Source organism: Scatophagus argus, chromosome 11 (genome assembly GCF_020382885.2).
Source record: "Scatophagus argus isolate fScaArg1 chromosome 11, fScaArg1.pri, whole genome shotgun sequence".
Lineage (NCBI taxonomy): Eukaryota > Metazoa > Chordata > Actinopteri > Scatophagidae > Scatophagus > Scatophagus argus.
Window position 1 is genome coordinate 6,799,374 of NC_058503.1, and position 16,757 is coordinate 6,816,130.

General features: G+C 42.5%; 1 protein-coding gene across 2 annotated transcripts in view; it reads left to right on the forward strand.

Moving 5' to 3' along the window:
* fgf14 (fibroblast growth factor 14) overlaps positions 1–16,757 on the forward strand; it is a 96,177-nt gene that overhangs the window by 50,268 nt on the left and 29,152 nt on the right. The window contains exons 1-2 of one of the 2 annotated variants that reach the window (XM_046404105.1): positions 8,342–9,321; positions 15,931–16,041. In XM_046404105.1, coding sequence (XP_046260061.1) covers positions 9,129–9,321; positions 15,931–16,041 — 304 coding nt within the window. In that variant the 5' untranslated portion in view covers positions 8,342–9,128. Of the gene's footprint in view, positions 1–8,341; positions 9,322–15,930; positions 16,042–16,757 lie in introns of those variants that run through there. The other variant, XM_046404104.1, reaches the window with a different exon arrangement.

The window sequence follows — 16,757 nt, forward strand, 5'->3', positions numbered from 1 at the left end:
CTTGAGTTTCGCTCATCTTTTTTTTTTGCTTTTGACAATAAGCATACATCCATCTGCAAAGTACAAGTGATCTGCATTACCTCAGACTACAGTGACACCAGCTGTCTTACCTTATAGTGTGTTGCTGTGTCAACACACAGCAGCCCCAAAAGGTGGTTACTTGACTGATTTTGTTGCTGCAGGAGAATCTGATTAGTGCATTTTATATAATTTGTCTGGTTAGTTCACTCTGGCTTCAAGCCAAAAAATTGTCAAAAAAAAAAAGCAAAAAAAAAAAGCAAATGAGCTCTGTGATGGCGTTTCCTCAGCCCTGTAGCAAATAGAAGATTTTTGGTGGCGTGTGGTGAGGTGATCTTAAAACAAAAACTACAGATCTTTCACACAATCCTACTAGTTGAAGGACCAGATGATTTATTAACACAGCGGCCAGTTCAAATTGTTACTAATGCTTCAAACTGGTTTAACAGTCACATGTTGTCTTAAATTGTCTTTGTCTATCATTTGAATGAAGTTGGACTTAATATTGTTTATTGGCATCAGGGACCACAGACTAGCAGTAACCCCACTGTGGGAGACCTCTGATAAGACTCAGTGGATCCTGAGGTATTTGATGTATTTGGAGCTTTGGTAACATTTGATCTCTGACGGTATAAATGGGTGTCTGAGTGTCTGAGAGTGTGGTCATGTCTGCCGGTTAATGACTGCTATCATACTGGAGTCTTAACCCCGTCACTTCAGACTAATCACCACACTCCTCGTTCCCTCTGTCACCTCTATTAGCTCACAGTCAAACTCTGGCACACACACACACACACACATTATTCTGTAGGGGCGGGGCATCATCTGTTTTTTTTTTTTTTTACTTTATTCTCATGGCCAAGAGGGTCGCAGCAGCCAAAGTGCTGCCCCAGCTAATGACGATTAGCGTCATAACTTTGGCCATTACAGACATCATTAGTCTTTCATTGTCTCTTGAGGAAAACTTTATTGCTGTTCTCAATCAGGGGTGGCTGAGGTCCCATTCACACACTGTCTCATTGGAGATCTATGGTGCGTATCATATGAGCACACCTTAATAGGAGGGAAACATTAAAACAGGAGCAATCTGAAACACACTTATCAGGCATAATATTTCATGGAGTTGTAATTTTTTATGGTTATGGGTTCATTAACAAGAGGACATTTGTCACAATGTCATAAAGAATGTTGAAATGTAGTTCATACATGTAAAGCTCCATTAATCAACATTTTTAAAAACTGATTCAGATATGTCTGCTTCAGGAAATTAGTATTAATGCACAGACTTTTCACTTTTCAATGTTACGCACACCACTTAGCACGAAACAGACACAATATACAAGCTCACACTCAGACTTGGCAGACCAGAGGAAGAACCTGATCATCAGGATGATACAGTCAAATAGACAGATATAATGATCCAAGTGCACACCTCAAAAAATAGTTCAACATTTTGGGAAATATGCTTATTTTCTTTCTTACCAGAAGTTAAATGACACTCTGGTGTGTGTGGTATGTATGTACTGTGGCTGGAGTCGGTCCAACTCTGTCCAAGGGTAATTAAAACCTAACAAATTTAAATAACATTTTACATCTCCTTTGTTTAACACATAACAAAATTTGACAGACTATTTCAGCAGGTTACTGGTTTGGCCAAGAAGTGGCCAAGCACATTACAGTCCATAAGGAGCGTGCAGGCATGATTTTCTTATGCAGGACCATTTTATTTCAAGATCATATCTGGGCTATGGTTTGGGGCTAAGGTCTTGTCATGGACAGGTCAAGTACTGAAGTTAGGTCTTAGAATTAGTCTCAGGGTTTAATTTTACAAGTTAAAGAGTTAAAGAGGTTGGAAAGAGTTTCTCCAGAAAACTTGAACTGCTTATAAATGTATGTGTGGTTGTGAGTGCAGGAATGGGTTTCCACTGAAACATCTCTCTCATGTGGCCTGTCCAAAGCCTTCCTCCTCTTTCAGGCTTTTTGATTTGGTCTTGTTCTGAGGAGAAGACCTACTTATGTACTGTATGCGTCTGTGAAGCAGAAGCTGTCAGTAGTGACGATGTAGGCAGGAATTCTGATGGACCTGTGGGCTCCTTAAGCCATTCACATCAGGTATCATCTGTGGACTGCAGCTTGACAGGGAGCAAGCTTGGAAAATAAAAGGCACTGACCACCACACCTGAAGGTCAGGGGCAACGACGTGTATGTATGTATTTAGAAAGAGACCGAACAGAAAAATACCTTGTTTTAACAAAAAATACCAAAAAATACACATCCTTTTTGAACTTAACCTGTCCTAATGGATATGTGGTATGTGTTTGCAAGCTTGTGCTGCAGACACAACCAAATTGATATCTTTTACCTTTGCAGTAACATTCACTGACCTGATTTTTGCATCTTCGCTTTCACAAATGGAGATTGGCCTGACCCGATATCACCCTCATTACCATTCTATTAAGCCGTCCAGCACAGAAATATACCCAGGCCCTTCACCTGCATCAGGAAATTATTAATATTAATGTGCTCATCTACACACTCTATGCATTTGCAAGCAGACACACACTCATGCACAAACACATTTTGCTTGCTGAGAAAGAAACAATAAGGCTCACACACACACACCTATATGCAATTGATGACAGCCTTCATCTCTGGAAGCAGGCACTGCCAGAAGGGTTTGGACTAATTGATATTCTCCCACACTGCCCAGGGCTTCTCCGAGAAACCTCACTCTGCAGTGCTGCTGACAAGGCACATTCCATCACTGCTGCAGACTTAAAATAGGATCAAAGGATGGAGCTGTGTGTGTGTGTGTGTGTGTGTGTGTGCGAGTGAGAGAGAGAGAGAGAGAGAGAGAGAGAGAGAGAGAAGAGAGAGGATGACCAGCATGTTGACTCCCGAGTGAATTGTGACAGTGTTGCTTTGCCTCTATATGTCTCCTTCTTTGGTTCTTTCTCTTTATCTGCACTCCTTCCTCTACAGTTGTCTGTGTGCTCACTTTAGTGTCCTTAAATACCCTCGTTTTGATTCGTCACAAATTAGGCACCGACTAAGTGGATTGTTTGTGATTTGGGCTGTTATTTGGCAGTTAACCATCATGGCTGATAAGGAGCCACAGGGCTGTGTCTAATCCTCTAATGGTGTAATCAGGTTCTCTTTAAATGTGCCTATATGTACATATATATACACTCGTGCACTCATATATATATATATGCACCAACTGGCCTTTCTTTATGCATGTATTATGTTGTAGCATTAGCCCTATCACCATGGAAACGCACAATTCAATCAAGATGTCATTATGAGACACTCAACATCAAGTCCAATCATTCCTCCCTCACTCCCCGTCTGACTGTCTGACTTGTTCACTTGCAGGCGTACTTGTCATGCATGGCAATTGATTTTGTTTTACTATACAGGTAGTTCAGCAATATAAGTGTTAACCAAGTTTTGTTTTTTTTTTGTTTTTTTTTATTTTTTATTTTTTTAAATCTGGGAGGAAGCTATTAGTGAGTGAAGCTCACAGTTTGAAGCCACAGTGTTTCATTAATGTCTCTGTCGGAGGGCTCCACACCTCAGGCCCTCTCTAATCTCATCCCTGGGGGAGGGGCAACACTCCATCATGCTCACAACAGAGAGATGTATTGTAATGCAGCTATACATATTCTCCAGTGGCACATTTAGTGTACCTAGCCACGATTATGTGATGTACATTTAAATGATTTTATGACACTATATATGACTATATAAAGGTCTGAGCAGCAGAGACTTAATGTATCAGCTCCTCTGCTCCTTTGGAATTAAATCTCTCCAGGGTTGTTTTCTAACTCTGTCTGATATATTATTCATTGACAGTGTGGCAGGAGCGGTCTTGATGGTGATAAAGCAACACTTCAGGATTCCTTTTCACTTGATCATTCCAACAAACTCATTTCTTCATTCACTCACCTGCATGGTATCATACTGCTGTGGCAAATAACCAGAACCTCACAAATGATTGTAACAGTCACATGGGCTGTATCCAAAATCATTCAAGTGTTCAGTATTCACTAAATGAGGAATTCTGTATAGAGAAAATGTTTCCTAGATCCTACAAAACTATTAGCTTCTGAGTTAGTGACCATCAGTTTTACTTGACATTTTAGTTTGAATTGTGGGCTACTTTGAATTGTAAAGTTTAAAGCACCAAAGCTGGTTTTTTGAAAGCACTGTATAGACTCTGTATGAGCAGGTTGTAGCTAACTGTATATCTCCAATTGATTTTGTGATCAGTTACTTTTTTCCATCTCACACAGCTGCAGGCAGTTTCACCTTTTAGTAGCTTTAAGGTTCTGAACATCACTTTATTCTGACAGTATTTCAAATATATGCTGCTTATCACCTTATTCCAGGTCTTTCCTGAAGCTATATGATGTTTACATTGAGGAAAATATTCCAATAAGCTTCTTTTAATGGAAGCACTATTCCCTCAAATTGAAATACTCTGCATGTCTTGTGTATAATTTTAGACTCATCTTGAAATATCTGTAGAAAGTTTTGGATCTCAGCAAGAATATTCTGTAATTCTTGTAATGACTTTGCTTTTGAGCCTCCACAGTAATGAATATGACTGCATAATGGCTTTTATTATGCCTGTTACACTTATTTGTGTACTCATTTTATTTAGTCCCAAATGGCCTTTGTAAAGCACTTTTGTCAAAATGTATTATGTTAAATGTGCTCTACAATTAAATGTTTCTTTACTTGACTATAACAATGTACTGTCCTGTAAAGTGGATGATTTTGGACACAGCCACTGTTTTTCCAACACTTCTCTACAACCTTGTGGCCATATCACCATAATATTTAGTAGAGATACTCTCAGTGCCCCGAGGAGGATCCATAATGACCTCTTGGACCTTTCTGAACCCTGCAGGGCCTCCCCTACATTCTTACTTTGTGCTGATAACGAAAGCTCTCTATTTTCATTCCCCCCCTAACAAGCTCATGATGAGCACTCATCTATCTTAGCTCTTTGATAAGCTCTGACTATTAGACCCCTCAAAACAAATGAGACACATGCACTGTGAAATACTTGCAGTCCATCAGCAGCGTGCTCTCTAAGCTTTTATGGCTTCTGTTCATGGACTCAAGATATTCGGTGATTAAACAGCTAAAGCACGGGGAGGAGGAGAAAGATGGGGGGAGAAAAGAAAAAAGTGACATAAATCCTAGCAAAGGAAGATCATTACTCATCTCGGTTAAATGAACTCTTTGTTTTTGATAATGCAACGTGATTTGATTGAGTCAAGTTAAGCTCCTTTTATTTCACTGGGCCTGAGAAGTGCTGAGTCCCGCTGGCTGTTCAGGACAGGCCCGGGTGATAAAAGAACATGGCCCCTGAAGGAGAGTAATAGCATTAATCAAATGGGTTGTTTATCCCAGTTCTGTTGGGTGACATTTGTTTTGCCTCAGCAGCAGGACATCTAAATAACAGTAATGTAATTTCCTCAGAGGAGATTGGATTAAAATGTTTGCTTCACAATCAGATGCTTCACAAGTCAGCATCAGATTCGGCTTCGCTGAACCTTTAGTGCATTTGGGTCTCCATGTTTTCCATACAAGTCAGCTGTGTGTGGTTATAATGGTCCCTCCTTGCATTCCCTGTGAAGAATGTGTTGATAACAGAGCAGCCAAAGCTGATACGCACAGAATTTCACATTCACTTTCTTTGCAACAGGCTAATTTCTTGCAAATTAGATCCTTAGGCAACATTTAGTCCTCTTTCATTTGTGGCTCGTCTCAGATGGAATGTCCAAATGTGTTAATCTAACTGCCTTTCTCTGTGACATGGTAACCATGTTAGGTCCTAGAAGGGGCAGTATAAACAGGGCATTAGAAGTCACAGAAAAAGGTCTTGGCTTAGAGGGATTTGGAATGGGACTGCAATGGACCCTCATACGTTCACATGTAGGAGGAAAAAAAATGTAGGTATGTGCGTCCTCGTTTTGCTTCATGAATGAATATTGGTGATGTGCTTTTTGAGACCCTGCATTGCGTACTGTCTTATCACGATCTAAAGATCCTGCAGCACGTGCTGTCGTAAGAGTTTTTGCATGTGGATGTTTGTGCGGTGTAGAAAGCTTGTCTGAAAATCTATGCATTCAGCCTCATGCTGTGTGCATGAAAAGGTAGAAGCCACAGAGCGAAGCCTCTCCTCTCCTTTTCCTATCTTTGCTTGAGCGCCACATTTGAAATCTGAATTGCACCAATGCTAATTTATGCCCTGTTAAAAACCAAAAATATGAGACCATAACGGTGCAAGCTGCTCATAATTTTTGTTGTCTTTGGACCAAATTAATTTTGTAGAATACACTTTCATCTTGGGTCTCTTTTGCCATTTGTCTCATTTTTAAGCTCATTATTTGCCAGTCTCTTATTCCAAACTGTTGATTTATTTATTTATAGTCTTTCTTGTTTGTCGAGGCCATAATATTATCGTCATTATCCATTACATACTATTTGTAATGTGCAAACGTGGTCGAATGTCACCCTGCTGCTTCAGCCAAAAGGGCAATATTTACTCCCGCCTTTCCTTTGAGAATTTACATTGAAAACGCTCCTGTACGATTAAAATGGAAGGAGCTAGTTGATGTGAGCAAAGATAATCTCTTGGATTGAGAAGCCGTGTGACAGCAGCTGTTCTAAGTGGTCGTGGGTGACGGACCATTGTTGAGCTGACAGTGTCCGCTGCTGGTTGGAGCGTTAACTGCAGAGCCTCCTGCAGCAGCAGCAGCAGCAGCAGCACCGGAGCAGGAGGCTCCTCAGCAGCCACGGGACATAAGCCCTGTAAGCAGGATGAGGGGAGCACAGTCACGGGTGCACACCTGAGCACGATTTTAAACAATCAGGATAATAAAAAACAAACAAACAAAAAAACAACTTGATTTGAATTTGAAAAGACACTTAAGATCACTTAAACTCAATCGGCAGCATATCTTCAGCGTCCTCCTGCCTTCTGACACGTTTTGCTGTGATGGAAATTAAAGAACCGGAGTGATCCATCTGCAGCTGTGTGTCCGCCCGTTCAACCCATCCCACATTCTCCCAGCTGGATATCAACAGGTGCGTGTGGCGTGCGGAGAATCAACGCGCAACAGAGCAATGCAATAACAACGCTCCAGTCTCCCGTGCGCCCAAATGTTTAATTACAGTCACAAACAGCAGATGGCTCTCTTGAGTTTTTAATTTCCCTGCCTGTGATTGAGATGATATTCACCGTAAAAACAAAGAAATCGGATGAAATATTTTTGCTTTATTTGCTTTTACTTCGCGAACCCTCACGGTGCAGTTCATCACCTAAATCGAGGAACAAGTGGAGCGTTAAGTGAAGCTCCAGGTGTGTGCGGTTCACACAGTAATCCCGCGGTCTCTGGTGGACGTTCAAGTAAAGGTTGTGGAGGGAAACGTTTCCCTCCGTCATTGCGCGGCGCTGTCCGTGGTTCTGAAAGCAGACAGCCTGAAGGGCAATTAAAACAGTACGAATGTGCTGATTTACCACGGGTGCAGCATTTAGTATTTCCGCTTCGAGGGTTGAACAAAATAAAAATCCAAGCGGATTACTGTAGGTTTATTTAAACTATGCAGAACTGACTGAAACAATTGGGTGAAATACAAATGCCACTCAGCCCTTCGTGTGGTCATGTCTGTAGTGAATTGCAAGTATTTGATAAACAAACGGGTTTCACAGCAGCCGTAATTTTGAAATAAAAACACCGAAGAGAGCGAATTGAAGCATGCAGGAATGAAATCCTACCATCTAATGACAGCATCAAGAGCCTGCTCCTCATTCCCCTTCAAGCGGGGGCTTGGCGGTCGAGAGGGGCGGGAGTGTGGGAGGGGGGGGGGCATCCTCTTCATTCAGGCGTGTACTAACGAGTGGTTAGGACTTGTTGATGGGAAGGATTTGTTGATCTGGAGTATATAGACTAAAGCAAGCGGTCACCTCCTTCTATCGGGTTTTTCTCTTTGAGCGTGGGAAAATAAACTGTGCTGTGCATGAGCGGCGTTATTCCTTTTTACGCGCTGATCGCCATACGTGCATCTCCCACGCCTTTGGCTCTATAGGAAAATCCAGCGGATGGACCAGTCTGCTCTTCAGTTTTTAAGTTTATTTATCTGTATGCAGGTTGTCTCACGTTGCAGACGTCACCTCCACAGGATTTAGATCAGCTTTGGTTGTGTTTTTTTCACTCGCGTCCGGCCGCATGTGTTGTGATTGTGGAATACATTGAGGAGCATATGCTTTGAGAACGTTATCCGGCAGATCGGTAGGTAGTTGGAATACAAGTTTGCATTCATTTAGCTCGCTGCATCAATTTAGAACTCTACTACGGCTGCGTATTTGTTTCCAAACGCGTGACTTTTGATCGGTCATCGCAGGGTCGCCGACTGCCTCTCGCAAACTTGGGAGTTCGTTTCGCCCGGGCTGCTGTGCCTTCACTCGGGTGGTGATCTTCGTAGGAGGCGCCTTGCATTTGCTTGATTGTTGGCATCGCACATGCACGGGCGATCCCGCCGCTACCCAAACAGCGACTTCTGATAGAGCAGCCTCGTTTGGCAGAAGAAGGAGAAAACGGAGGGGGAAAGAGTGGGTGAGTGTTGCTGTGAGGACGCTGCAGCCGGTACTGGACATTTAGGGAGGCGATGCCACTGAACATGTCACAGACAATGAACAAAAACATCACTGTACAGGTATGAATAATCCTCTGAAACCCCGCTCTGCGTGAGTTTGGCTAAGCTCTTCATCAGGACTATGATCTTTGGTGCATGTATGGAATTACGCATGAACTGAGCTCATATTTTTTCCATCATATCCAAGAATTTTTCGAGTGATGAGGACAGCTGTTTTAACAGTGCAATTATCATGTAGTATCTGGACAAAAAAGAAAAGCAGCTCCTAAAAAATATATACATATATAAATATATATTTGACATTTGACATCACGCAACGGACCGCTTAGCCGCCACCATGGGACTGTGACCCGGGCTGCGAGCTCTGACAGGCGGCTGTTTGTGTAGTCTGTGCTCCGTGTGCAGGCTGGACCTGAGCAGTTGTGACATTTTAAGCCATGGCTGCTGCTATCGCAAGTGGGCTGATCAGACAGAAGAGGCAAGCACGAGAGCAGCATTTAGACCGGCCCTCGACCAACCGGCGGAGGAAAAGCCCCAACAAGAATAAGGGACTCTGCAATGGGAACCTGGTCGACATCTTCTCTAAAGTGCGCATCTTCGGCCTCAGGAAGCGGAGACTACGGAGACAAGGTCTGGGAACTTTAGTGTGCAGGGTGCCTGCTTTGTTGGCGCAGAGTGTTGTGCATTCACTGTTAACATGTGCATACATTCAACCACTGGTTGATGGCTCTAATTAGGCCTTCGACAATCATAATTACATCGCCACCCATGCGGTTAAATTCCACGAGCTAATCATACAATGAATGATATCCATTTATTCCTGATTACGTGCCAAATTGCGTACATCAGCGTGTAAAAAGTTCAGTTGAAGGGTTCTGTGCTGTATATTTGGCTGCTGGCTGAGAATAACAAGCCTGCCGCTGATTTACATGCAATCCCAGGTGGGTGACAGGCTCCTGACGAGTTGTAGCAAATGGTTCAGACAGGTTTACCGAGCTGTCACCTGGCGACTCTGAAAAGGGCCTCATCTTTATGAAGCGCATACACGATTGCTGGACTGCTTCGTACATAAGCACATCAGAAAAGCAAAGGAGCGAAACTCATTTATATGCAAGCAAAAAGGTCAGTATCTCCCACAGAATGGAGGTTACGCCTTTCAAACATAATCTTTTCTCGTATAATTTTATGAATTCGGGGGCCACTGGCCTCTTATTGCTCCAGCCGATATTCCCTCCACTTAGGAAAATGCCATGAACATTTTTGTTGCACTGTAGCAACCTGGGATCGTTAAAGAGCTCTGTCAGCAATTATTTCACCGCTGGAATCTGTGCCAACTGCGGGGTTAATTTTGTCTTACAAAAATGAATTAGGATAATTCATTTAGGAAAGAAATTACTCTAATTATTTTCCCCTGTTAGTGAATGGTGGGATGCAGCTGTATGTTCCTCTTGGAATCATCAGGTATCAAACCTGTTGCACCAGACACACTATAACTTCAATGGATTTGAACACCATTTTGCATAATTTAATGGACAACTTGCACTACAAACAGCATTTGTTTTAACAAAGCCACCTCCAAGGAGTCTTTAGTCTTTCATTTTGTTCACAGAGAGCCATTTTGACTAGCTGACCCTCTCCCAACGCCTTTTTGTGGTCATATTGGAGTTGAACAATCCTATGAGTGAAAGTGTCCCCTCTCACTAGTGACAACATTGATTAAAATGGCTTTGATATAACATGATGTATATAGCAGCACATAGAGCCCACATCTGGGCTTGGGTCAGGTTATAAGTGTCTATCCTCCAGGTTGCCGTTTGTCCTTGTGCCCACTGTGTGTTAGTATCGCTATGTGTGTGTGTGTGTGTGTGTGTGGCCGTACCAGTGTTTTGTGTGTCAACATGTCTGTTGTCTTCTGTCACTTCAAAATTGGCTTGTGGTGTATTTATCTTTTCATTTGTACATCACTAGTGTCCAACAAGCTCCCACAGCAGAAACGTGGACAGACGATGCTGTCGTTTGGTCAGGGAATTAATGTCTGGCCATGCCAATAGAAGAAAAAAACAAGGCTCTGTGAGATGGCTTGTTTGGTGTGGGGTATATTCTAGTATATAATGGATGTACACAATGGGGATCAGAGTCGGATATGAGGATGAAATGACTTCACACCTGCAACAACCATTTTAGAGAGCAACTAAGAGCCTCCCCAAGCCTCACAATAATGACGATAATCCACAGTAAGAGTGCCAGCACAAGTGTTGGTGAACTGTGCCGTGACGCTTAAAAAAACCAAAGCAAAACAAAACATAACCCCCACAGTCTGGAAGATGAAAAACACTCCCACCAAAATGAAATTAAAATGCAGGTTAAAGATGTTTTAAAATGGGTGTTTTGTCCTCATTTTGCGGGTCTAATCGGCACACAGGGCAAACAATCTATTTTCTTTTGCTTTAATTTTGTGTTATTTGTGATGAATAACCAACCAAATGGGAATATACTTCATTAAATTCGCCCTCACATGAGAATTAAGAAAATCTCAACCAAGCAATATCAGGCTCTGCTGTCGGGTGGGGGTGGCGGCTGCACATCCCACCGTTTGTCTCCTCACCCCTCCACACCTCTCTCACACACTTTTCTTCACTCTTGTTCACCGTATTATCGCAAGAGCACACAGCTTAGGAAGACTAATGGCTTGTTAGATGTGGCTAATTTAATATTAGCCCCCGGAAAAGACTTCTTTTTTTTTTTTTGCGAGGGAATAAAGTCAAGCGCACCCCCAATCGCATGTGTTGTGATAACACTGCAGGCATACACACACACACACACACACACTCACAGTTATCTTCCCAGGTGAGAAAGATGCAGGGCTTCCCAGTGACAGCTGAGCCTGCAGAGAACAGAGCAGCTTTCTAACCATCCAAACCATGCTTATGTATTGAAGTCACATTCCCACTGAGATCCGTGAAGACGAGCGAATGGAGCCGAAATATATTCCCTTTGGCTTTGAGTATTGATCTTGTGAGTGAGACACTAGATTAGCTATTCTTATGGGCTGCATTGATTGGCTGCTGACATAAATTGCATGTTTGATCCAGAGTGTCAAAGCGTGGAAATTTAAAGAAATTGTTTCAAAAATCAAATATCTTAATCTTCATTTTACCTCACTTTATTTTAATAATGTCATTATTTTGACAGAGTACCCTGAGAGGTGGATGAACAACAAAAAATTCCAAAGAGTGAAGCGTTGTCTGCTCATTACACTGCACAGATGTGGTTTTCTGTCCTCGCCCAACGCTCAAGGGAATACGCCGGGAACACTTTGTGTTTCCTCTGTCACGTCAACTTTAATTTTAAATCATCCATGCATTTTGATCGCAGATGCAGAGCCAATGATTGCACTGATTTTTTTTAAGGGATTAGATGTGAGTTGTAAATCCTATTACACTCAAAACCAGTAAGTGAGCTGGGGGCACATCCAGCTGGGGCTCGTCTATAATCTCACTGCTCTGACTCTAATTATCTCACCAGATTAGATCTATAGATCATTAGATCATCTTACATAGATCAGACCATTAGATTAGCTGACGTGATCTCAAAACCGATTTGAGATGAATGCTTTCCCTTGCGCTGCCGCTGTTTATTCAAGAGTGTGTTGACAGGACTCAGCAGTGCGTCATCAGCCAGCTTCCAGAGCTGTGGGTATCAGATGAGTTATTGTTTGGATGTCAGAGATGTTGTTGATGCGAGAGGAATTGGAAAGCGGTGGTGGTGCCTTAGCTCTACATTGCTTGATCTACTTTTCCATGACAACAGAAGCCATATAGAGGGGCTTCTCCTTCGCGGGCTGGAAAAGCCCCTCTCCTATTCTAGAAACATTCAAAGTGGGTCAGGCAGGGCAGGGCTGACAGCAGTCTGCAACTGCTGCTGCAGCTGTGTGTGTCTGTGTCTGTGTGTGTCCTTGTATTCTGTTTTTGCATACTCACAGACAGAGGAATGACACAACAGGAAATAAGGCGGGAAGAGAGCGAGGCAACTGCACGGGGGGGCCACAGAAAAAGAAAGGAATCACAACCTTTCTGTGACAGTTCAGTGTATGTGCAGAAAGGACTTCTGCTGCAAAACGAGGAGATTTGAGATCTTACCGTTCTGATGCTTGTTGTTTTCCAAAGAAACCCCCTGCTGCTGCCAAACCACCACTCTGTTTCCTTAGAAACAAAGTGGCATATAGCAACATGCAGCACTTCTGTTGTAAAAACTAATACCAGTGCGACTGGGAAAGTCCAACTGCAGCAGGGGCTGGATACTCCGACTGTGATAAGCAGCGCTGTAGTTTCACCATTTGTGTGGCTTAACGAGGGGAAGAATGTTCTGAGACAGACGAGGGGAATGAAAACGAGAGAAAAGAGACAAAAAGGCGATGAGTAAGAGAGGAAACAAGGTGAATGAGTCAAGGACCTTCCTCACTCAGGGAATTCCACAGAGATGTGTTTAAAGCAGCCCCGGATGTTTGAAGGTGCATACACCACATGAAGCATGTCTGACAGAACTAGAAATGCTGCGTCATTCTAAAAACACACTCCAATACAACATTTCTACCCTCACATTTTCCTATTCCCTTTGTCATAGTTTTCTAAGACTCATTTAATATTTTATTGTAGCAGTGCACTAGAAGTAAGGCTGTGTCTCTGTGCTGTAAATGACAAGGCATGAATTCCTTCAAGTACTTATGAAACATTTTATCTATTAGCCATGAGTTTGACCTTACGCATGAATTGTATCCATTGGTTTCTAGCTTTTTAAGAATTACAAAAGCCATCATGTCACTCTAATGTATGCACTAGCGTGTATGAATGTCTGATATGAAGCTTTCAGTCGTCAATAATGCACTGATTATTCAAGGACACGATTGAATTCAGGACATACTCCTTCAGACACCCCTCAGAATAGGATCACATGTCAACAGCCATCTATTAATGCAACTCATTTCACACATTTTCCCTTTGCTTTATTACTCTTGCTGTAGCTCAGAAATGCTGTAGCTCCATACTGGGTTTTGGGGAGGCGGGTGGTTGCTAGTGTGTGTGTTATACAGGTTGGCCCCAGGGAACACAGCCAACATCACATGATTTATAGCATGATGAAGGAGCCAAGTTCACCTCCACACGCACACACACACATACACAAAGAGGGAGTATTCACAAAGCCAGCAACCAGATGATGCAGTTTTAATTATTACAGATTGCCCCCCACGGATCTCTCTTCACAATCAATCTCACCGCGGCACATTGTTTAAATGCTGCTGATCAAAGTCATTAATCGATTGCAGGTTAGCCAACTTCATGTGGTTGCACAACAGTATTTGCTCAAGGGAAGTGGGCAATCATTAAAAATTTATATGACAAACAGTGTGTGTGAAGCTTGTGTTTGTGTACATATGTTTTTGTCTCCCTACTGTGTGAAAACTCACCCACTTTCCCCGTCAGCAGCGTGTGGTCTTTTACTTGTACCATATCTGATTGCAGGATGCCTGTGTGTTTGAAGGCATAATGAATCAATGAATTTTACCATGTCCATTATTATATCCAATGCCCTCTGCAGTGGTGGGAAGATAGAGAAATAATGGAAAGGGAGGTTGAGAGGGATGTGAATCAGTATGGATCAAGTTTGGTTGGTTTTGGTCTACTTTGTCATACAAAACAAGACATGTTGACATGAGGCTTAAGAAATTTTTCTTTACAATTTTTTTTTTATCACAACTAACTTCAACAACAACAACAACATTATAGTTTACTCATAATGAACATTTTGGCTAGTTGTTGGTGGGTTATGTCAAACATTAAAGAGATGCCAGTTGTGTCCTGTTCAAAGATGAAAGAATCCAACTGTGTGTCTCTTACGGAAAAGCCCTGCTTCATCCGATATTAAACACAGCAAACAAAGAAAGGATGATGTGACATTGCAGTGACATCTGTCTTGCTGAATGCAACAGATTTGACTGTACTGAGTATTGTAAACCAGAGAGGTGTTGTCAGCGTCCTGTTAGCCTGCTCAATGCATGGTAGAGGATCTTTGACAGTCGTTCTCTGTTTTTCCACCTTTTCGTTGTTCTGGTGAGACCATAAAGCAGCACTGTTGAATAACGTTGTAGCAGTATTGCTTGGATACACCGACATTCAGGCAGCAGGGAAAGGTCTCAGAGCTACCTAATGCCATCACCCCACAGAGTCATTTCAGAAGAGACTGCCTTGAGCTGTACACCGTCAGAGAAAAAACCTCCCTCTGCCCTCAACAAGACCTTTTGAGTTCTCCTCTGTGGCCAGGCTCTCTCTCTCCTTTTCTTGCTCTCACTCTCACACTTGCACACACACACACACACACACACACACACACACACGGTCGCTTGCAAGGAGCATGGTTTAGGCTCAGGTGAAGTCGATTGTTCACCTCCCCAGGGCTTTCTTAGAATGAAATCTGGTGTGATGGCTGTCTCTACAATAAGACTAATGTTGATGGTATATGACCCCAGTGGTTATCCATGCACACACCTGAATACACACACACACACACACCCATACACACATAAAGAAATATTGTCACATGGTTTGAGCGCAAGCAATAGCTTTCCAGAGACATCTGCAGCACATGCAGGTTTATGAAAAGCTTTTAAAGTTTTCCAATCTTTACTTTTTATGTTTTCACTTTTTTTCGTGTCATTGCAAGCCAACTATATTGCAACATGACTGGTTGAGCTGCAGTGGCGCTGGGCAATTTAACTGCAGCAGTGATTTATTTACAGTAGATATGTAGCTAATTCCCCTGTTGGTTGAGCTGAAAGGGACAGAGCACAGACACTTTCACATCCTACACACTGAGGACCCAGAGAGGGTGCTGTTGGGTTCATTATGGGAGTCAGAGGACCACAGATTAATTCTGCTGCCTATAATTGGATGGCCTATCTCTGAACAGGGCAGGGCTTATGTGCCCAGAAAGTTGACTGTGGGATTTGCCTGTGAACATACACAGGAGTCACCAAGCACTCTTGAATGTTTCTGCACAGGATGCACATGGTGTTTTGTAGTTAAAATCCTCAGAAAACAACAAGTTAAAAAAATCTTTGCTATATTAAAGAGAAACTGTGATGTTTTTGAAGCACATTTGGTCTGCAGTATCGGTCCCTGTTACATATTTTTTGCTTACTGCTAATGTTTCCCACTGTTCTTTCCCTGCTTTCTTTTTCTGCAGATCCCCAGCTCAAGGGTATAGTGACCAGGTTATATTGCAGGCAGGGATACTACTTGCAAATGAACCCCGATGGCTCTCTTGATGGGACCAAGGATGACAGCAGTAATTCCTGTGAGTACCTTGAAAGTGTCTGTTGACCTTCTAGATCAAACATTTGATAGGTGTCTAGAAATATTTGATGAAACGTGATCAGAGGGCTCTGTGAAATATGTATCAGCTATAGTAGTAAGTAAAATCTGTATAGATTCCTGAAACACAAAGGTTGTTTCTCTGAAAGTCTTGCTTACTTCCTGGTAGATGAATCCTTCAGGTGCAGGAAACGAACACATGACCTTCAAGTTCTGCTTCTCTTACCTTCAGGCTTGCACCCTCCTTCATTTTTCAGCCTTTGGAGCAAAAATATCTTCTCAAATGCATCAGCTGCAGGATCACAGAGATTTATCCTCCTTTCTGAGGGGGAAAGTGGACCAGGAAACAGTAGGCTTAATGCAGAGAAAGGGGTATTATTAGCTTGATCTGGCACAGCTCCACTAGTGCTTCAGGCTAGGTGGTTAATTTGATTCCAGTGCTTGGTGTTAACTCTAGCCTGACACTCTACATTGTGTCACTTACTCCCGTCAGCATCAGGAGATGTGGCACATGTCGCATCTGATAGGCTGAAGGGACTTGTTCAAGTCTTAGGACTGACTGCTTCACATTAAATTTCACATTTTTTTTTAATTGACCAAAAGCTAACTAAAACACCAGTGGTCACACAGAGTGTTCTCTCTGCCCTTCCCAGGCTCCAAACCTGCCAATACCAATTACTTATAGGGTTAACCAAGGTC